Source organism: Nannobrachium achirus (assembly GCF_963921795.1).
Source record: "Nannobrachium achirus genome assembly, chromosome: 11".
Taxonomy (NCBI): domain Eukaryota; kingdom Metazoa; phylum Chordata; class Actinopteri; order Myctophiformes; family Myctophidae; genus Nannobrachium; species Nannobrachium achirus.
This window is the reverse complement of record NC_137820.1, coordinates 31815400-31839208: the sequence shown is the minus strand read 5'-3', so window position 1 is coordinate 31839208 and position 23809 is coordinate 31815400. Positions and strand designations below refer to the sequence as shown.

The 23809-nt window shown below is 44.1% G+C and overlaps 1 protein-coding gene across 2 annotated transcripts in view; it reads right to left on the bottom strand.

The window, feature by feature from the left end:
* Window positions 1-2257: 2257 nt before the first annotated feature.
* Window positions 2258-23809, bottom strand: part of mob2a (MOB kinase activator 2a) — a 122858-nt gene continuing 101306 nt past the window's right edge. For both annotated transcript variants that reach the window (XM_080736551.1, XM_080736550.1), the window contains exons 2-5: window positions 14932-15092; window positions 11667-11760; window positions 4106-4230; window positions 2258-2810 (exon numbers count right to left, since the gene is read on the bottom strand). In XM_080736551.1, coding sequence (XP_080592677.1) covers window positions 2479-2810; window positions 4106-4230; window positions 11667-11760; window positions 14932-15092 — 712 coding nt within the window. In that variant the 3' untranslated portion in view covers window positions 2258-2478. The remainder of the gene's footprint in view (window positions 2811-4105; window positions 4231-11666; window positions 11761-14931; window positions 15093-23809) is intronic.

Below are 23809 nucleotides of genomic sequence, written 5' to 3'. Positions count from 1 at the left end.
ATTCGATACAGAGGCTATGTCTGACGGAACCCGCTTGCGATTCTTTGTACAGTGAAGTCCAAGCAGACATTGTGCATTTTCTATACATCTGTAATGATATTTATGAACTAATTTCCTCTTTGATAATTTAAAAAGAAAAAAAATAAAGTTTTAAAGGGACAAATAAACAAAAAAGTATATATCAATTTTGTGCTGGGAATATCGATGACATTTCTTGCCTTCAGCCAGTTGTGGACAGTAACAAAGTATTTTTACTCGAGTGCTGTCGGAAACTTTACTTATTTATGGACGCTTATGAGTTTCACTCCACTACATTGCAAAGACCAAATGTACTTTTGGCTCCAAAACAATTTCTAGGAATGAAAAATCATGAATGAACCACTTAAAACACATATTTCAAATATAGTGAAAATAACTTTGATCTACAACCTTAACACGCCATGAGCATTATTTTGTAGATCTGCTATTTTCACTATTATTGATTTCTTTTTTTGGGGGGGGGGGGGGGTACAAACACTCCCTACTTTAACTCAAGTACAAATCTGACAAAGCAACTTTTGCACTTGTAGTGGAGTAACATTTGACCAGGGGTATTTATACTTGGGGGGGGGGGGGGGGGGGGGGGGGTTTAGTACTTTGTCATCCTCCACTGAACTTCAGCAATATGCAAACAACAGCAGGGCAGAAGAAAAAAAAAAATCCCGTCCCCCCTCAAAAAAAAAAAGAATAAAAAAAAAAAGAAACCCCACCACATTCTCCCCGCCTGTCACCACCTCCTCAACTCGCTGCGGGCCTGCAGACATTGAGAAATGTCTTTGTCCTCCTCCTGTGCTACTGGAGGGAGGGGAGGGGAAGGGAAGGGCAGGGGGCTTCTGCCACGGCGCTGTAACCCAGCGAACAAGCTCTGACATCTGGGGAAGAGGTGTCGGCCAACCTCCTTAGTAGTAGTAGTAGTAGTAGTAGTAGCAGGGCCAGATATGGGCTTCAGTTCAGACTCCATTCGTAAATAGCGGTCCCCCCTCTGATCAGATTAAATATCTAATATACAATCTTTTATATCTTCTCCTCTTGTCTCTCGATTTCTGTGTGGCCATTCGCCCACGCTGTGTCTTTATCGACCCCCTCCCCTCTCCTGTTTCTATGACCAGGGTGTTAGGAACAGGGTACAGTGGATGGTTATGTCATGTGACTACTGCAGTGTTTCTCAACCACTGTGCCTGGGGACCTTTGGTGTGCCCCTGAGAAGGGTCAAGTGTGCCCCCTTGAAACTGCTTGAAAGCCAGTATTGTATTTATTTAAACTAGTGAAAACAGCCGATCTACAAGCAAACAACGCCTCGCGTTAACAACTTCAAAATTTGAAATTTGGAGATGCGAGGTTTCTTCCCGACAGTGACGATATTTACACCCCCGATGTTGGTGTGCCCATGGATTCTTGGGACATGAAGTGTGCCCATGCAGAAAAAAGGTTGAGAAACACTGGACTACAGTTATACGAGATCAAACATCTGTAATATGGAGGAATGAATGAACGAGGGGAGAGCCGAGGGACAGAGTGAAAGAGAAGGGAAAGAGGGAGAGAGAGAGAGAGAGAGAGAGAAAGAGAGAGAGAGAGAGAGAGAGAGGGAGGGAGAGAGATAACTTCCCTCTGGCAGCAGTGTCAATATTCTTTCAGGTCCTGAGTAGGAAGCGCTTTTTAAAACATCTCCCTCCAGATAGTCAACCTAAAACAGTGATTGGCTAGTATCGCCCCACCAGGCAGTAACATGGCTCCCTACTGGCCAGCGTAGTGGCCATCATCATCATCCACCCTACAGTCTTCTGGACAGATAGCTGTAGGATTTAAACAAGAGATGCCTTTTTCTCCAACACGTTTTTTTGTTTTTAACAACACTGTACAATAGTATGTTTAAGCAAAAGCAAAGCCGCCCCGCCCCCCCGTCCTACACTGTATGACCAAGCAGAGGATGGGGGGAGGGGGAGGAGGGATGGGCAAATGGTCACACTGTCCTCCACCGAGCATAATAAAATAAAAAGAAATTCAACTAAAATAAAACTCCAACATCAACAAAAAAATAATAATAATAAAAAATAAAACATACACATTTTTTGTTCCTAGTTTTTAAATTGCAGAGAAGATGGGAGGGATTTGCCCCTGTGGGAAGGAAACGCTCACGCCAATTCCTGCTGGCGCGACAAACCCCTCCCACGCCACCCCCACCCCCACCGTAAAACCCTCCCCCCTCCTCTCCGTCCGTCCGTCCGACCGGTTGGTGTCGTAGCGAAATATTAAGGGTAGTGGAAGGTCTCTTAAGTCCTGCTGGCGACCGTTCAGGTGCCTATAGGAAAGGGGTTTCGGGGGCCAGGCTTCGTGTTTCTCCTCTCTCCATCTATCTTAAATCTTCTAAAATCAACCCTCCCCGGGGTTTGGTGTGGTTGTGGTGGTCTCGTCAACCCCCAAGCAGCCAAACCCCGTCGCTCATCTCTCCGTCACGTGGTTTTGTGAGGAGGGAGAGGGGGCCTGCGCTGAGGGCTCGGAGGAGGCCGGGGCGGCGGCGGGGGCCGCCTGTGGCGGGACGGGGGCGCAGAGGATCTCGGACAGGTCGTCCATGATGCACGTCTCCTTGGGGTCCACCAGGTTGAATTCCCTCACGAAGACGATGAAATGTGCGTACAGAGTGTTCAGGTGGCCCTGCAGGTCCAGCGCCACCGTCTCCTTAAAGTGCGCCCAGTAGAGGTGTGCCAGCACGTGGAACAGGTACCGGCAGATCTTCTTCACCAGGGACTCGAACGAGTTGGGGAACTCCTTGCCTGGAGGAAGAGGAATGGGGGTTTAGATTAGGGTCTCCCAAAGTGGGTGCCGTGGCACCCTAGGGCAGGGGTTTTCAAAGTGGGTGACGGGGGCACCCTGGGGTGCCGCGACAGCAGTACCGGGGTGCCGCGAGATAATTTGATAATATTTGGAATTTATTTGGACATTTGAATAAACATTTTGTATCATTTTAAACTTGAAGTACAAAGTCAGTTCTAACCAAAATGGCTATTATTATCTCAACGCTTTTCTCGCAACATAATCACTAAAATATCATTACTGTCAGGCAGAAACCTCTGTCGCACAAAACTAGTGAAAACAGCCGATGTACAAGCACACAACGTGCTTGTAGATCTGCTGTTTTCACTAGTTTAGTACATTTTATAGATGATAAATACAAGGTTTCCACCCGACAACGACGATATTCTATAACTTTAAGGTGCTGGGAGTGAAAATTATAATGTAGGGGTGCCTCGGATTGAAAAAATATTCATGGAGTGCCCTGAGACAACAAAGTTTGGGAACCCCTGCCCTAGGGCAGTGGTTCTCAACCTGCGGGTTTTGGGGGGTCCCCAGATGATGATTAACTTAATGTGCAACGTTGTTTTCTCACTCCACAGTTAACAAACCAACGCAAAGTTTAAGTGTATCCACCTGTTTCCGCAAGACTTTACTATAGCATTATCTGCGGGACACTTCCGGTTAACAGCAGACATACAAGCTCATGTCGCGTCGCAGATGCAACCGTTGTGAGCTTGTAGATCACACTCGGCTGCGACACCGGAAATGCCGCTCGCCTTCTGCGCAATGTCACAAAACTATGTGTAAACCAGGCTTTATTGAAGTCAAATACCTGGTCTGATGATGACCAATTAGTAAGAAAAACCTTGGTATTATGTCAGCAGACTAGTGAGCTACACTGCCATGCTGTTCAACAAGTGCACCAGCAGAGGGCACTGCAGCACCATCACATTGTCTTGGCAAACGTCTGTATAATTTAGATTCAAGATTTAAAGACTGTATTTGATACATGTAATGCAGAAGTAATAATCCAACACAAAGTATATAGCACAAGGTATACTGGTAATAAAAGTTAGGTAACACAAGCAAAGGTATTAAGTACCGTAATAAAAGTGTAAGTAAACCTAATACAAGTGCCCTCGATTCAGAACGGCACCTTACCCGATCCCTGAGCCCTGAAAGTGTGAAACATGAACACAGCCACATTTTCAGAGTCGAGCACTTTGCTTAATAGCCGGCTGAAAGCCTGAAACCAAAGAAGAAAACTAATTACCGTATTTTGTAGGGAAGATGTCGTCGTCTGTGACCAGCTTTTGACAAAGACTCATGACAAAGTCGACGTATTGAGGAGCAGTGCACTTCGTCTTTTTCCCCCTCTCGTCATACCAGTAGTATATTCTGGGGAGACAAGACAAGGAAGGGGAAATGTTACATAATGCCATTTCTGCACATTTCACAACATATAATCGCTGCTGGGCCGTCCATATTTCATCTGTTTATCGTCGCTGTCAGGCAGAAAACTCTTATCTCCAATTCTCCTTTATTCTAACTTTTTGTATTTTTTCAGAAATGAATGCCCTTCATACTACACAGTCACTCAAAATAGCAAATCTGCAAGCTTGAAACACAGCGCTTTGCGCCTTGTTTCAAGCTTGTAGATCTGCTATTTTTGCAGTTTTTGAATTCGAATTCGAAAAGAAGTTTGACATAATGAGGTTTCCACTAGACAGGGAAGTTAGGTTATTTCATGAATGCCTGATTCCTATTTTACACATTGTCGTATGACAACAGAGTGTCGCAATATCTTTTTGCTAATTTGGAAAACTTTGGAAAAGACATTTTAGTTTTTTGCCAACAGTGAGATACGAGGTTCAAAGTGGTTTTAACAACTTAGCAAGAGCTTGTGAGTAAGCGACTACATTGGATCCATTAGAATACATGATGAAAACGTCACATGCACATTTTTACAACATGATCCGTGTTGGTTGGAAGTGACGGTGAGTGCAGAACAACAACAGGATATTTCACAACTACAAGCTGGGGCTCATTTTTAGATTCAACGTCGTCGAGTGAATGTTTTCCCAAAAATGTTCACGCTCGGTCGGTCGGAGGTCGTTTGGGGGTCGGTCGTTTGGGGTCCGTTTTTAGCCCAAGGAATGTTTTTCATGCAAAACAAATGCTTGCAATGGATTCAGAATAATTAAAAACCCCTAATTTGACCCCTCACATCCCACTTAAAGCAGATCTTTTGGGGTCATTTTTTCCTTTATAGTGTAGTGTATAGTAAGTGAATGAGACTGAAAATTACCCAAGCTGTCAAACATTTTCCCCACCATTTTAAAAAATACACCCTGGCCAAATTTGTTTAATAACCCTCCTAGATGACAAATCCATTGAGAAATGGAGCTTCGCTCTCGTGGCCACGGAAGTATCGGATTTGCCCCAACTAAAGAGCATTTCCTGAAACTCAGGAAATGTCTGATTCATTTACAGCACCAGGTTAGCACAAGACAGAGGTGTGCGATGATGATGATGACACACTGCCCACATCCAGACTGTTTCACCACTCTGGACAAACCCAGCATGCACCATCATCCTGCTCTCTTTCCTGAATGACAGCACAGTGTCTGTATGAGGACATGGACTCCTGAATGACAGCACAGTGTCTGTATGAGGACATGGACTCCTGAATGACAGCACAGTGTCTGTATGAGGACATGGACTCCTGAATGACAGCACAGTGTCTGTATGAGGACATGGACTCCTGAATGACAGCACAGTGTCTGTATGAGGACATGGACTCCTGAATGACAGCACAGTGTCTGTATGAGGACCAGTGTTGTTTTTGACAGCAAATTTTGATTTTGTCATAGACTTTTGAATAAAATGTCTTAGCTTTTAGTCATAATTTTAGACTAATTTTAGTCGACGAAATATAATATTTTAGGCGACTAAATCTAGAGTTGAGGTACCAAAAGTAAAAGTACTGTTATGCACAATGTCCCATTTCAAGTTCTCAAAAATACTGTACAAATCTATTGAAAATAGATCTCCAAGCTCACGGTGCGACACACTGAGCTTGTAGATCGGCTGTTTTCAAATGGCCGAAATGTATATATATAGGGCTGAAGTGGTTAATGTATCAAATTCTACAAAGTAATTAAAGTTTTCAAATAATTATAGTAGAGAAACATTTGTCTCTGAGATGTAGAGAAGTAGAAGTCAAAGTACTAAAAATCGGAAATATTCCAGTAAAGTACATAAAAATAAAAAATAAAAAAATAACTCAAAATTGTACTCAGATACAGTACGTGACTAAGAAGACTTGGTTACTTTACACCACTGGCCTGCCTGCCCCCTGGTGTCCTGGATGGACGTCACGCCACACATCCAAACACAAGCCATCCAATGTTTGCATATTTTCATTCCAGTGGACTTAGCGAACCCGCTGCCCCGCCGCGCCGCTTCATTTCCTGATCGGGGCCAAATTCCCTGCAGTCTCAGGAGTAACGCGACACCGATCCCCCTGTCCTGTTGTTACTTGGCCCCGGTCCGCTCGCTGGTCAAACATTTCCGGGAGGGTGACCCAGATAAGCCGAGCGGCGGCGTAACTGAAGGCCTAAAGCCCCTCCGGGCTGGCCCGGCGACACGAGAATCATAGATAGCTAGCTAAAAGGTCAAGCTTGGGAGTCAACAAACACAAGGCCAGTAACGCTAGCGAGTCAGCAGACACCTCAGAGATACAGCGGGAGCGGGGAAGGCTATTAGCCAACTAATGAAGCCATCTAATGAGCATAATGGAAGCCCACTGAGTTACAAAACCGGGGAAGGGTATCCGGTTCGAGAGTCTAAGGCTGAAAGTAGAGATATTACCGATCAATCGGCAATGGATCGGATCGGGCCGATCAAAGCTGGATCGGCGATAATCGGTGGTTTAGATCAAAAGGTAAATTCACCGATCCGATCCGATCGGTGCATCCGATCAACCCGCCGTTCAGTATGCCCACTTGAGGCCATTTTGGGGTATTGATTTCCACAGTGCTGAAGGAATAATTAGTTACTGCTATGATAATAAATACATAGTAATGCTGGTAAATAACTATAAGGCAAATATATAAATGAATTCATGAGTGAATTAATTAATTAAAGTTAAAACATTAACATCTAGAAAATATAAATAATATATAAATAATAACTTGATCGGATCGGTGATTGATCGGTATCGGGTGATCAAACTTTTGTGATCGGTGCTCGGTGATCGGTTCCAAAAAACCTGATCGGACCATCCCTAGCTGAAAGCAGACTCATTCAGATCGGTGGCTCAATGAAGGTGAATCTAACAGCTGACAGATGGCAGTTGTCAGGCCCCAAAAATAGCAAAAAGCTTGCGACGCTGGGGCATTCATGAATAGTGATATTTAGTATTCGAATTATTCGACCTCAAAGTATTCGAATAGTCAAATATTCGAAAGGACTGGCCAAACTGTCAAATATTAAGTCAGCAAGAGGCGAGGCGTTGTGAGCATGTAGATCTGCTATTTTCACAATATTTATTTGCGGAACCAAGTCACATTAAATGTAATACCTACAATTCCAAGTGCTTGTCAGGGTGGGGGGTCCCCAGTTCAAATATGTTTATTTTGGGGGTCACGGCCTAAAAAGGTTTGAAAACCCCTGGTATAGAGCATTAACAAATTCATTCACCACGGGCAAAAGTATATATTTTTTAAAGAGAAAACAATAAAAAAAAAAAAAAAAAAAAAAAGCGAATATTCGACTTCGGTGAACAACGTCGAATAGTGACTTTGATATTCGAATATTTGGTGAATGCCCTATGCGACGCGTGAGCTTGCACATTGCTATATTTGAAAATAGATTAGATTAAAAGCAATTATTTATTTAATAACGGCTTAAATCGATTAGTTTGATTCATTGTTGCACCCCTAATGCAAGCAAAGGATAATAAGTGGGCATTGGTCACTTGTCAGCCTAGGCCAGACCAGACCAGGGCTGGTGGAAAAGTGGTGTTAGGGTCTTGGGAAGCAGACATTACAAATCCTGAGGAATGTCAAAAGTCCACATAACTGACCCTGCATGGGGGGGGGGGGGGGGGGGGGGGTAGACTGACCGACCAGAGGATCAGGGTTCCAGGGCTCTCCGCTCCTGTCGGCACTCCGTGGGAGAAACACTGACTGAACCGCAAAACTCTGTCTCCCCACTTGCAGTGGTAGAAAAGGTACTCACTCACGTCTTACTTGAATAAAAGTATCAATACTGCAACATAGAACTACTCTGTTACGAGTGAAAGTCCGGAATTCAAAATGTACTTGAGTAAAAGTATGAAAGTGTTGGAATCAAAATGATCGTGAAAGTACAATTTTTTTTATTGTTTTTATTTAAATAGCAGATCTAACGCGATGCGACATGTTGTGAATTTGTAGAACGTCTATTTTCAAATAGCCAAGGTATAAAATAGGGTTAAAGTGGTTTGTGTATGTTTTATAGTATTAGAATAATTTATATATCTGCCAAGTAACTAGTAACTCTGGATCCAAGTTGTAGTGGAGTAGAATAAAAGTATTGTAAATTGGAAATACTCAATTAAAGTACAAACACCTCAAAATTGTACTTACTTAAGTAAACTTACTTACTTTACACCACTGCCCACTTTTTGTAGAGGGTAAATAATTATTTGTAGCCTAACAACAGACAGACATGCAGCGAAGGTCACATGGGTTGTTCCCGTTGTGCAAGACAGACTTCCTTACATTATGGCATGAGCATATAATCATCATGTCATCATGCCCTCAACACACCCATCCACCCACTCCAAACGGGTCTAAATAACTAACAAATGGTCCCCGCTCCCTCCTCACGGCGGCTCATGGAAAACTTTTCTTTCCTAAAAATAGTGCTGAGCTCTGCCTCAGGGCAGGGGGGCACAGACGCCTACACCAGCCCAGGATGGATGCCAGGTCCTGTGCATACAGGAAAGGGCGGGGCGGGGTGGCGCTCCCGCCCCGTGGCACACCATGGCACACACTGTGGAAGAAAGAGACTCCTGCCCTGGACCAATATGAATGGTGGAGCTCACTCTTATTATGTCTCTGCCCTGGACCAATATGAATGGTGGAGCTCACTCTTATTATGTCTCACATGGGTGCAGTGGTTCATCGTGCTGAACAGTTCAATCGATTAGAATATACAAAATAAGGTTAACACTTTTCTTTAAGTGAAAAACGCTGATCTACAAGCTCACAATGACAAAAGTATAAAACAGGATTTAAGGATTTGACAGAATAATCACACAGGGAAAAAAGTCAATAGTGATGGCCCTACTCCACACAATGCACACATCAATGATCAATCAATAACAACACATCAATCAATAATGATTGAGTAGTGTGCCTTACAAAGGCGTAGATTCCTTTAAATCTTGGACAGTCGACTGTTTATTTACACAGTCCATTTAAAAGAAACAAAAAAAAACATTTACTCGCACAAAAGAAAACGTGTTATCGCCACTGTTTCACACGCCAGAAAAGTAGGTTAACTTATTGCTCGGGGCGTGTGTCGAGTGTGCTAATAACAGTAGCTTAAGGTGACGGGGGGGGGTGGAGGAAAAATACACCCGTGACTAAAAGATGGAACTCGTGACATGCTTTTGTCACTCAGTTGACGGCACATCTCTCACAACCGCCGTTTCCCAACGACCGCTCCATTGTTCGCCGCGGCCGTTACGTGGGTGTCACTGGTCCCGTTTCGCGACGTTTTGACGCGATGTGTGACGAGTTGTGTTTACGTCGTGCGACATACGAAGAGCAGAGTAGGAGGACATGAGTTCCGAGTGCAGGTGATCTGGTTTTTCCAGCCTTAGGTATACAGACGGGGGAAGAAGAAGAGGGCCTCTTTCCCCAAGACAAGGAATCACACATAAAAAGGAGGCACCGCACCCCCAACAGGGTGAACTAGTTGGATAAATACTCAAAATAAGTTGTGTAAATACTTAGTGGGGGCAACCCTCTCCCCTGCCTCTGTTAACATGGCCCTGCATGGGACTTCATGTTATGACTGTCCTTAACACAGAGTTTCTCAACCTTTTTTCTGCATGGGCACACTTTTCATGTCCCAAGAATCCATGGGCACATCACCAACATAATACGGGGGGTGTAAATATCGTCACTGTCGAGAAGAAATCTTGTATCTCCAAGTTTCAAATGTGTACGTTTCTTGGCAAAGTAAAGCCCTGCTTCATCATACAAGGCTGTCGCACAACAGTAGAGAAAACAGCAGATCTACAAGCACACAACGCCTCGCACCGCGAGGCGTTGTGTGCTTGTAGATCGTCTGTTTTCACTAGTTTAAATCATTTTTAAAATGATAAATACAATACTGGCTTTCAAGCAGTTTCAAGGGGCACACTTGACCCTTCTCAGGGGCACACCAAAGGTCCCCAGGTACAGTGGTTGAGAAACACTGCTTTTTTAACAGCCTTTTTTTTACTACCGTAGGGGTATGCCCTCGCTTTACTCTACGGGGAGACATCACCAGCAATTAAGCACCTCAGAGGGACAAGGACAGCCTCCCACGGTGGGACAAAGCCACAGCATTCCTCTATAAACATCACACAGACATGCTGCAGTGACATTTAAAGACCCTGTCTGGTGACTTTGTAATAGTATGCATGTGCCTCTGCACCGACACCCCCTCCCTCCCTCTCAGGTACCCACAGGAACAAAATGGCTGCGAGCGTAAGTTGTTAACATTCAGCCTCGTCTCTGCCAGAACATCCCGATCATCACAGCACTCGATCTAGGAACTGCATGTCCTGAATTCAGCGGCATCGCCAGCCCAGACGCACACGGCCGAGGGACTGCAGCGCTTGAGATGTTTATTGTACGTGTGTAGCATGCCACTCACTCACTGCAAGCAGTTTGAGAATGCAGCGAGCGTCACTGGGGATTCCAACATTGGCAATGACCCGGTGAGCTCAAACAAAAGGACTGAAGTGGGAACATCCCAGAGGTTATGACCACCCCCTCTCCAAACCATAGCATTATATAAGAGATCCTATATCAGGGGTTTTCAAAGTGGGAGACGGGGCACCCTGGGGTGCCGTGACGGCGGTTCAGGGGTGCCGGGAGACAATTTGATAATATTTGGAATTTATTTGGACACTTGAAAAAATATTTAGTATAATTTTAAACTTGTACAAGTACAAAGTACAAAGTTATTTTCAGTCAGTTCTAACTATTATCTCAACGTTTTCCTCGCAACATAATCACTAAAATATCGTCACTGTCGGGCAGAAACCTTGTATCTCCAAGTTTCAAATGTGTACGTCTTTTGGTAAAGCAAAGCCCTGCTTCATCATACAAGACTGTCGCACAAAACTAGTGAAAACAGCCGATCAACAAGCACACAACGCCTCGCCTCGTGTGCTTGTAGATGTTTAGTACATTTTATAGATAAATAGAAAACGAACGGTTTTGGACATACAAGGTTTCCACCCGACAACGACGATATGCTATAAATATAAGGTGCTGGGAGTGATAATTATAATGTAGGGGTGCCTCGGATTAAAGAAATATTCATGGGGTGCCCTGAGACAAAAAGAGTTTGGGAACCCCTGTCCTAGATGAATTAACCAACGGAACCACAAGACGTCTGTTGAATTAACCAATGGGACGATAAGACTTCTGATGAATTAACCAATGTGGGACGCTAAGATTTCCGATGAATAAACCAATGGGGCTTGGCGGCGGGACGCTGCTGAATAAACCAAGGCGGCGGAGGGAGCAGGTGTGTGTGTGTGTGTGTGTATGTACACTCACGTGTTGCAGGCCGTCATGGCTTGACAGGTGTCCCCAGTGCAGAACTCTGAGATGGTGCTGTACTGTAGGTTGATAAGGTTGAAGAATGTTGTCGCTGTGGTCCGCAACATAGAGATACACACACACGCAAACGCACACGCACACACACACACACACACACACACACACACACACACACAGTCATTTAATTAGGATTACTTTAGCGACCAACATGGGACGATTAGGACATTCACTGTCGATACCGTTTGAATCCCAGGACATTTTAACCACTCAAACCCCATTATAGGAAGGGAATATCTTTAAAAAAGTCGTGGAATAAATTCCTTACCAAAAAATGTCTTTACCAATGTGTTTGTAAAGGTGTCTAGTAACACATCTCACAAAGACTGAAATTCAGTTTCCCTAGGAGAATCCGTTACACCTTTAAGTGATTAAGTGTCCCGAGTAATAAAAGCAATATATATATATTTTTTTTTTATTGATTTATTGATGAAGGCAGATTCTCATGTTATCAGAAAGTTTACGCTTTAAGAGTCTTAACAGCCACGTGCTCCTATGGAAGATAAGATGAGGATAGTGGACACGCCTGTGCCAACGTACGTACCTACCTACGTACTCTCTGTTGTACCCATCTATCACTATATCCCGTGGAAAGTGACTGTCACTAACAATAATCTGTCAAACGGAGCACGTGACGGTGACTGAGCCCCAGATGAAAGGCACACAATGGGAGGTGGCTGCTGCCATCTTTGGCATGCGTTTGTTTGGGGAGTTTTTTGGCTCAGTCGTCACCTAAACCTGAAAACAGGTATTTCTGCCTCGAGGGAACCTCGTCACACTCTGTTACTAATGCTAAGAGGACTCATTAGGCCCACATTAAAGAGTAGAGTACAATAACTATTTATCATGTAGTCGCTTATTAGTTTCATACACGCAACAAGTTGCATGCAGACTGGCAGATGGTGGGATATGCATTTGTCATTGTAAAGGCAGTGCACAACATGTTTGTGTTTAACCGCTTAAGCCCTATAATATGCACGATAATTAGTGAACATTTTCAGATCCAAAAGCTCACAAAGTGGATGTTTTATTTTCGGAAATGTACAAAAAAGAAAAGTTTTAAATTTCTCAAAATAGGGACATCAGGGTTAATGTGGTTAAAAAACAAACTGATTCATGATTGAGACATTTTGTGTACTGTACAGATCCTTCTCGAAAAATTTGAATATTGTGTGAAAAAGCATTGCAGATGCCAGAGCACCCCAAATCATAACTGACTTTCGGAAACTTCCCACTGTTTTCAAACAACTCTGACTTCAGAAGGTTGACATTTCGCTATTATAAATCCTTGTTTTGAGTGGTTTTGTGTAATAGCGTAATATTTTGAAATATGGACTTTTGAAATTCATGAGATTTATGCCATAAAAATTCAAAATCTTAACAAAAAAAGGTTTGGAATAATTCACTGAATGTCCAATGTATCTAAAATATATGAAAGTTTCAAGAAATATATGAGAGTTTCAAGAAAATGTACTTTTTCACAATATTCTAATTTTTCGAGAAGGATCTGTATGTGAGAGCTTGCACATTTACACCTTTTCAGTCTGGAACAACAAAACCAATGCGTAGGCACAAAACATGCCCCGTCTGTTTTTACAGGAGACGTGTTTTATCAGCTAAAAAAAAAAGGGAAGGGAAAGGAAAGGAAAGGAACGCTCAGTCTTTTGATTTGGTTTCTTCACCTCGCCCCACTAAGCACCTGGCTGATCCGGGTGCACAACCAAAACAAGGGAAGATCGCCAAAATAAAGAGTCTCATGATCCTCCTTGCCCACTTCAGCTCAAGTCAGCACAGTACAAAGACGTAACCACTTTGATCCTGGTGTCCCTTATTTTGGACAAATGTATATATTTGTTAAATAAATAATTGTTTTCTTGTTATTTTTTTATCTTCCTGTATTGTCCTTTGTCTTGTCAAAAAAAGAAAAAGAAAAAAAGAAAAGGAGAAAAGGAACCACAAACATTTTTAAAACAGCAGATCTAAAAGTTGTTAGCTTGCAGATCGTCTATTTTTGAATATTTATATATAGAGCCTGAGTGGTTCGAACTCTTGAGGAGATTATAACGATACTGATCATCTACTTCAATACGAGTTGAAACACTGCGTTGCGCAACAGGCACTGGATTTGGCTGTAAAAACGATGGTGATAAAAAAAGAAGAGAAAACATGCAGCTCATGGTATTATTATTGGGAACAGGTTATGGCCCGTAGCACGGCTGCAACACGTTAAGGACTTGGCTGCGTCAGAGCCAACAGCTCCAATATCAATGAAAACACGGTCTCCAGATGACAAGTGCATACCAAAGAGAGCAAAACAGAAACATCTAAAAAGTAGATGTCCGAAGTAGATGTTCCAAATGCGAGAGGCCATTACACTTGAGCCTCTCGGGTATCTCACGTTTGGAAGCTTTTAGGGCCTAGTGTCAACTGATTACCAGTTACGGTACGTTTACAGCCGAAATACATTTACTTAAGACTGGATTAAGTGTAGTCTTTTTTTTTTATATGGCTCTGGTGAACCTCATCTGCGTTAATTTAACAGCGGATTTTACGGTGTATATATTATTCTTCCTGACAACTTCCTTTTGTTATTCTTAGGAGTCTCTTTAGAGCTACTCTTAGGGGTGGGCGATATGGTGATAAATATCGCTGAGATAATACAATGTCTCCACTATATGCCTTTTCAGAGATATCATATATATCGTGATACAATGAGGGAGCCTTAAATCCTGTTGAACTGTTAATGCAGAGATTCATTGCAGAATCCATGTAAACCTGCATTTTCGTCTAAATCAGTAGTTCTCAAACTTTAAAATGTCAAGTATGTAACTCTGACAGTATACAAATGAGTATACAAATGGACCCTTACGGGTCCATTTGGTTTCAATTGTATACTATCAGAGTTACATACTTGTAAGGATCAACTTAGACCTCCCAAAAGGAACCCACATTGAGGACCACTGGTCTAAATGGTCTGTTACTCCTTTTTCTTTTAGTTTTTGTTACCTTGTACTGTAGGTGGTTGTACTTAAAGGGCCACTTCACGTCTGGGACAACCCTATCTTATTTTATTGTTGTTTGGGACACGATCAACACAATCCTGAGTTATTTTTTGTGTTCAATCTGTGTTTTTAGATATTTTATCTTTCCATATCGCCCACCCCTAGCTACTGTGCGGCCGGACGGCGCAGGCTGAACTACTCACTGTTGCTGGCGAGCCATTCGTTGAGGTCTATCTCCCTGGGGAGGACCACCAGCTCCTTGAGGTCAAAGTCCACCACGCGGATCTTGGTGAACTCCGTCTCCAGGTACTGCTTCTTCTCCTCCGCCGGCGGCTTCTTCCCATTGGGCTTCGTCTTCGACTTCCTGCCAGACACAAAGGAGGAGAGGGGAGCGGTTAGGTATTGTGGACACTGGACAGGAGCACACATGCAGAGTTGAAAGGTACACACATTATAGCGCGCAGAGAGATTCCCTGAATGTAGTCGAGTAAAGTCAGACTTGACTACTATCTCCAAATTTCTTTTTTGTGATGTTTTGTAAATGAAAGCCCTACTTTATCATACTACAGTTGAGTAAGTATAACAAAAAGTTACAGATCTGCAAGTTTTGAGCTTGTCTATCTGCTACTTTTGCCATTATTGAATTTGTAGAAGAAAAGTAACATTTTTGGACATTGGACATTTCCATCCGACAGACAGGTGTTAAGCGTAACAAAGGAGGGTAAATCTCTAATCTGGCCACAGACAGAGTTAATCTCCAGCTGTTTTGTGGCATGTCTTCATCGTCTGTATTTCCCCGGCGGGATCAATAAAAGGTCTTATCTTATCGAATGTATTGTAAATGGAAAATGTAACCGAGGCCATGGCAAACTGTTGTCAAGATGCGGATCGTGGGTTCATTCCAGAGACTCTGCAAGCCCTCTGCAACCTTTGGTTTTCTGTGTGCTGCTAGTGCATGGCTATCAAAGGAGGCTGGGAACCTTTCAGAATAATACGAGTGTTAGCATTGTTACAGATGTAGTTGTTCTCATTGCCACACACACGCCAACAGTTCATGCCGTCATTAGCATGAACTAACAGACGTGGCATTCATAGCAGCCAGTTATCATGTGGCTGTAGCCGCGCCACAAGGACGGCCTCCGACCCATCATTAGGCCGGGAACTACCGCACAGACGATCGTCCCGAGCGCCTTGTACTTCCACTGCTAGTTTTAGCATGTGTATGTCACATCGCACTCTCCCTACACTTCCAGGGCCATAACCCCCCCACATACACCCCTCCACCGAAGCAGGCTTATCTGGGGTCGAAGGTCAAAAGGCTTGATACACTAGTGAGACAAATAAAAAGAGCTGACACAGCCCCGGCTTTGTTCTGTTCAGACGCACGGATAAACACAGACTTACTTGCACGGCTCTGCCCTCAAAACGGTTCTCACCACCACAGTCTTTACTTTCTCCAGAACTTTGGAGGATATAAAGCCCAAGTTACACTTAGCTGCACGTGGGTGTCGTGCACGAAATGTCATATCTACAAGGCTCACCACGCTTCTAGAGTGCTTGCAGATCTGACATTTTCAGCACACAGACAGACACCTATAAATCATTCTTAAGTGGGCCCCCGACTTGAAGTTGATATTGAAGTATCTCTATTCCGTTGCGTCAAAAGGGAACTTGAGAGGAATATAAACAGCGTGATCTGCATTCTAACTCCCAAGGCTTTTCGCGCTCTGTAATGACTAAAAGTCCTCTCTTGTCCTCTCTCTCTCTCTCTTCCCTTTACCTCTGGACTGTAGCTGTGCTACCGTTGTTTGGGTTTGCTTGAGGACACGGAGGGGACAGTTCTACTTTGCTTCCCCTTGAATTTATTGCGCTGTTGTTGACCTTCATTTCCGCCGCGCTTCGCACCGCTGCCCTCCTCGCCTCCTGCAATCTTTTCTGTTTCCAACAAACCCCGTGTCTAAAAACAATGATCCACAGCCATGTGTTCTTGGCTCTCGCCTCCCCCCCCCCCCCTTCCTTTTCAAAGAGACACTCCCCCTGTTCAACCGATTCCCAGAATTCCCGCTATTGGACCTGGAACTGGCATGTTCTGCAAGGACAGAGACAAACAGAGAGAGAATCTGAAATGGAAGGAGAGAGAAACAGAGAGAGAGAGAGAGGGGGGGAGAGACAAGTCCATGACACGTACCAGCCAAATAACAAGACACATTGGAGATTTAGGTGAGAGTGAATGAAGGGTTAGCAAAGTAGAGTGTAGGGATGGGACGATACGCGATGTTATCATTTATTGTGATAAAAAAAAACACGATAATCGTATTGTGGAGATTTAATTTATTGTGATATCATCCTCCGTCATGCACTGGGATCAATTCACCTTTTATTTGCCGAGCTGCATATCTGGTACCACTTAAACCCTCTATAATTGGTAAAAGGTACTTATAATACTGTACTGGATACAGTTTTTTTCCACTCTCTATCAAATGTCTTTGCCAAAAAATAGCAGATCTACAAGCTCACAATGCCCCACCCCCAGGATAATGGATTTTGATTCTCGTGATATCGTAAATCGCGATTTCTTTTCTCATCATAATTGTGATATGACATTTTCATATCATCCCATCCATAGTAGAGTGTGGGATTGAAGGAACCCCAGCTGATAACCATGGGAACTAATCAACACATACAGAACATGACATGGTGTGTGGACTGGAGCGCGAGGCCCCTCATAGCCGGTATGCAGCGTTCAAAAAGCCCTGTTTTCACTCCGCTTCCAGACATCAACCCGGTCTGGCACTTTCACACAACATGCCTGCAGCAAGAGCTCCGTCAGTGCCAGCCCTTTGCTCCAGACGCCATTTACTATACTAACAGTGCGTCGCGATACATCCTCTAACTGTCCAAGAGGACACACTTGCTTTTATTAGGCTCGGGGGGAGATATTTGCCACCAATATGCCATTCAATATGTATATATAACTTTTGGATGCCACACAAGCCTACGGTTTCACGCTTCACTTTCACCGCCGTGCCAGGCTCTCGCAGACTCGCACCAAACAAACGTGCACCGACAGACTGTGCATGTGCACACATACTGTTCATGTTTGCAGCGGAATGATTGGCCGGGTGACGCGATGCTAGTTATTAGCCAGCACTTTAAGAACTAGTGAAGTATATACTGCATATAGTAGGGCATTAACGACTTTTCACAATAGAAAGTTGTTGTTTTTTTCGACTTACTCTGGTGGGAGTCGACTTGTGTAATGACGTCGACTGAGTCGACTTGTTGACTTTTTCGTTAATGCCCTAGCATATAAGGCATATATATATATTTTAATATTCTATCCGTTTATCAGACTTTGGTCTTACAGTATCATTCCTGTCTGCCTCACCCCCCCCCCTTCCTGGCCTCTTACCAGGGTGCAGAACAGAGGCACATCATCATCCATGCGGTCCATGTGGCTTTCATGCCGTGAGCTACATGTTCCGTCATGTGAAAGAGCTTACTCGGGGAAAATGAGTTTCTTCCACAAGATACCATCAGCTCACACTAGCTGTGTTCAAAGGCTCTAAGCCCCCTCACCAGAATCCATTCCACTCCTGTCTGTGAAAAGTTTCAAGACGGCTCGTATTCGTCTCTTGTCCCCCCCACTCTTTTCCTTTCGAAAACATTCTGTTTCACTGAGCCCATTTCCTGTCTCTCGCTCTCTATAATTTCGTCATTTTCCATACAAATGCCTCCTCCCTCCTTTTGAACATTTGTGTGGGTACGGGGAGGTGAAATTCTGGAGCCATTAGTTTATTTTAGGATAAAGAAAACTTCCTCTATGCCAGCACCCCTCCCCTCATGCGTACATAGTCTGTCTCCCCACACACACACACACACACACACACACACACAGGTTCTTGGTAAAGTTCTCTCAGGCAAAGTTGTTGCCATAAAAGGCAGTGGATTGACTCCTGCACTCACCACCAGACCGGGCCAGATCAGGGCAGCAGGGACGTGCTGGCAATTGGGAAAAGCGGGACAACTCCCGAACGGCCTGTTCATTCCCGGCCGGTCCAGGCCGGCCATTAGGAAAAAAAATAAAATAAAATGTCGGCCTTCGTTCGATTTTGGGGAGCGACAAAGTAAATCGTCACTGTCAGGCAGAAACCTTGTATCTCCAAGTTTCACATTTGTAGATTTCTTTGCGCAAAGCAAAGCCCTGCTTCATCATACAAGGCTGTCGCACAAAAGTAGTGAAAACAGCAGATCTACAAGCACACAACGCCTCACGGTACGAGGCGTTGTGTGCTTGTAGATCGGCTGTTTTCACTAGTTTAAACCATTTTTAAAATGATAGATACAAAACAAACGGTTTTGGACATGCAAGGTTTCCACCCGACAACGACGAAATATAACTCATGCACAATAATTGGCCCACTGGCTTGTCACCTGTCATGATCTGAAATAAACAAATATTTGAGTAGCAGCAGTGCTATAGAGAGAGATCTCTCTCTATAGCGCACAATGAGGGCCTCTCCAACTCTTTTTCCCGGGCTGAATCAGGGGCCCAGCACGTCCCTGCAGGGCAGGCACAGAAGGCAAGAGTGGAGGCTGGAGGTGGAACTGAGGCCAGTGCTGGGCACGTCTCTCTGGGGCTGGGGGGACTGCTGCCACAGCCAGCCTGGCTCTGGGGCTGGGGGGACTGCTGCCACAGCCAGCCTGGCTCCAGTGCTGGGAACCCATCCGTGATTTGTACACTCAAGAAAAGAGAGAATCCAGGCCAGGGGCCTCGTTCGAGCCCAACGAAATGGGAGCCGACGATGACGATCCATCCATTACGGCATCTTTGTGTATGAAAGCTTTGTCAAAGCGCGTTACAACAATATTCCAAAATGGAACGTATACTCAGAGAGCCCTGCAGGGCCAACAAATTCTAACACAGGGTTCTTCAACAGGGGGTCCGGGACCCTTAGGGGGTCCTCAGAGTTACGACAGGGGGTCCTCCAAATCGCAACTTTAGCTTAAAATAGTAGCAGGCGTTGTGAGCCTGTAGATCAGCTATTTTCGGCAAAGAGCTTTGGTGTAGAGGGGAAAAAGAGCAGACTAAGTACAGAGTTGGTAGGTCAAGTTTATTAAGTATTGACGGTTGAAGTGGTTAAATATCTGGCGACACACATTTAGATTAACCCAAGATACACTGATGATAATGAAACTACTGTATAAGGTTGTGGGGTGTCCCTGCTTCATCTCTCTCAGATAAGGGGTCCTCGGCCTGCGTTGAAGACCGCTGTTCTAACAGATTTGAAACGGCAATTCTATCCGTTTTGTAGTAACGCTGTGTGCATGAATGTAATGGGTGACTGATTTGACGGTGCTTATCTCGACTAAAAAACAATAGGGAAGTTGTACAGCAGGGTGACATTGGGGTCAGTGTTGAGCAGAGACCGACCCAACAGCTGTCGGTTCCTGTCTGTAGCTACTCTCTCTTTTTTCAGACCTCCCCCCGCCGTTACCTTTCACTGACACCAACCCCAACTTCTCCTCAAAGACGCTCTCACACACGTGTACACACACATGCATGGACACACACTAGGGCATTCACCAAATATTCGAATATCAAAGTCACTATTTGACGTTGTTCACCGAAGTCGAATATTCGCTTATTTTTCTTTTTTTTTCTTTTTTCGTTTTCTCTTTAAAAAAATATATAGTTTATAAAGCTTGGCTAGATAGGAAGTCATAAGAATGAGTTGTCAATGTCCCTGGTGGATGAATTTGTTAATGCTCTATACCAGGGGTTCTCAAACATTTTTAGGCCGTGACCCCCAAAATAAACATATTTGAACTGGGGACCCCCACCCTGACAAGCATTTGGAATTGTAGGTATTACATTTAATGTGACTCGGTTCCGCAGATAAACATTGTGAATATAGCAGATCTACATCGTTACGAGGCGTTGTGAGCATGTAGATCGGCTATTTTCACAATGTTCGCCTCTTGCTTACTTAATTATTTGACAGATTGGCCAGTTTGGCCAGTCCTGTCGAATATTCGACTATTCGAATACTTTGAGGTTGAACAATTCGAATACTAAAAATCACTATTCGTGAATGGCCTAGTGTACACACACATGCATGGACACACACGCACACAGCTGACTATATCCCCCCTCTCTCTCCCTTTTCATGGCCAGACCAGCTGGACCCAGCAGCTGTGTTACAAGCATGATCCCACCACGAGAAACCCATGCAGAAACAAGCCCTGTCTGGTGTATGTTTGTGCAAGCACGTGTCACGCGTCCAGTAAAACCCGTCTGTGCACACAAGCATGCACGCAAAAGAAAGTTCACAATGTCCACGTCTGTTGAGCGACTGGTGCACAGACGGCGCACGTCGCATGGCTCGGCGTTGCTGCACTTAACACTAGTAGTCGGCGGGGCTTCTGTGCGTTAGCTCTTGGCTGACTGCTGAATACACAGTTACACACTGTTCTAAAATAAACCTCCAAAGACGACGACCAGGCCTCTGGCAGGTACACCCAGAACCTGTCTCATTAACATGGCAACCTGGTTCCAATTAATACAAAGAATCACTCGGGACCACATTATAGAACTATGCAGGGGGAATTAGCTCAAGTGCTTAGGCTAAAACGTGCTACAATTTGCTACCAAAACGCCCCGTGGAACAACGGTTCAAAGCAGGAAAACGTAAGACTAGGTCGTTGACTGCTGAATGTGCCAAAGACATGGCACAGTCATTCAGCTCAGTACGAAAAAAACGCAAAATAAATTAATAATTTCACAGCCCACATGCTGCAACGTTATAAGCCAAGAAACCAGAAGCTGCAGTTTTCATGTTTTAGTATGTGCGTAAGGCAATTTAAATGTATTCAACATATCTAAGCCCCCCCCATGTAACCCACACAGTGAATACTCCCCCCCCCTCCCCCTTCAGCCTTTGGTTCCTGCCAAGCCAAATATTGCACAACTGTTACTTAAATTGGCCTGCTGTATTGCGTAGGAATCTAACTGTTGGCATGTGGAGGTAGTTAATACAATCTGCCAGGGTGAACTGCATTCACATTCATGCCATACTGTTCAACAAGACAAAGATGATAGCTTCCAGCTACTCTCTGCTTCAAGCAGAAGGCAAAGTTCCTCACTCTACTGAAAAGAGGAGAGTTTGCTTTTTGAGTTTCCTAATGACAAGAGGAATTATGTGCAGAGGGCAAGATGATCCCAAATCTGTCCTTTAAGAGCCTAACCAGCCAGTCAGTCAATTAAAATTCTATCTCAGGGGAGTTGTGGGTGGATCTGTTTCTCCACAACAGTGCCATTTTGGGGTAATCTTTCCGTTAAGTGAAGGGAGCATTCCAAGCAGTAAAATGCAATAAATGTTTAAATCTAAAAAAAAAAAAAAAAAAAACAATCTCTGCCCCTTGTAAAGCTCTTAACACACCAAACTGTTGTTGTCCAGACTACTACAGACTGGAAGTCGGTTGAGAAAAGGTGTGAAAAGGGTGCTGAATGCACCCCTCTCCACACCACATCCACAGACGGCTACAGCTAAAAATAGCGGATGTTGCTTTTCAACACATGAACGTGTGCATGCTTTAATCATTATTGAGACATGATAGCGGTAAAGATAACCAGTGCACAGCGTCTACGTTAGCTTGTAGATCTAGTTCTTTTCAGACAGCTGAACGTATTGCTGTAGACGCCGGAACCAGACGCTCCAATAAAGATGGTACATTTGTGGTTAGGACATGGGCATAATGTTATCTGTGTTTTGGTTTATCATATAAACATCTAATGTGAATTAAATAGCTAGAATGATTAGAAGAAAATGGCACAACAGCCTGTCATTTCTGTTTGAGTACTGGAAGGATACTCACCACATTGGGCACGCACAAGTAATCCAACGTTTCATCATAATTTTTTTCATTATGAGAAAACATGCAGCTTTAGCAATATACCATATATATCTATATATAAGTCTAAATGTACATTTCTGAATAGACCCCCTATATCACCGTAGCCGGCGGTGGCCGAGCGAACAAGTTTGGTCAGCTTTCGACCCGTCACGACAGTGTACAGTACACACAAACACACCGGCCATTCAACAGCAGATTTCCGGCTATAGGTGCTTTTCAACACTGTAACTTACTATACTATATGCCACGTCAGCCACGATAATGATGTGAGAAATGATATCCTAAGGACTGCAGAAAATGTCTGGCTCTAAGAAAACAAACTAAAACACTGTAAGTGCAAAAGTGTATCTAGTAAGGGTAATCAGACAATGTGCAGTGGGAGTGGTTGGATAAGGAATCAGTCGAATGCCAGGAGGTTCTGATATCCTTAATGAACTTTGTTCCAGTTCCATCTCGGTCATAATGTGACATCAATACCAACACCATATCACTGGGTTAATATCACTGGGCGTACAGCAGGGCCCGTCGATGTATTCTCCGTCATACAAGGTCAGCATAAATCACGCTTCAGCCTCTGATAGCACTAGACTTGAAAGAGAGCGAACTCTGTCATTTCGTAAAGAGAGCTCCCAGCCAGGCCTCCCGATCTATTTCAAGATTCAAACTGAATAAGACTCTCAATGGCCCTTTTCCCTGAAAAACCACAGCCGAAGGAGCACAGGCATCCTGAGCCAAGCCAGGCAGAGCCAAACCAAACCACGACAGCCATTACGGGGCTAAAAAGAGTCCGCGTTAAGGACAGACCAAGCCCGGCGGCTCAAGCTTCGCAATGCTGAGGTCTATGCAGAATAGATACTCTGTGTAAAGCTACACAGGAGTTTGTAAGAGAGCATTCACAGGGTGTTAGTCTGTCTGTGTGTGTGTACTAGGACATTCACGAATAGTGATTTTTGGAGCGGTGAAAGCGCTCCCAATAGACAGGTATGTCTGTGGCTGGCTGGCTATGTGGCTGGCTGGCTGGGTATGTCTGTAGCCTGGCAATACCTTGAGTGGCCACCAAGTTAAAGGAGGGGCGCTGTTGTGCAGGCACAAACACACACACACACACACACACACACACACAGCTCCACTTCGAACCGAGGTTTGATTTTTAGTATGCGAATT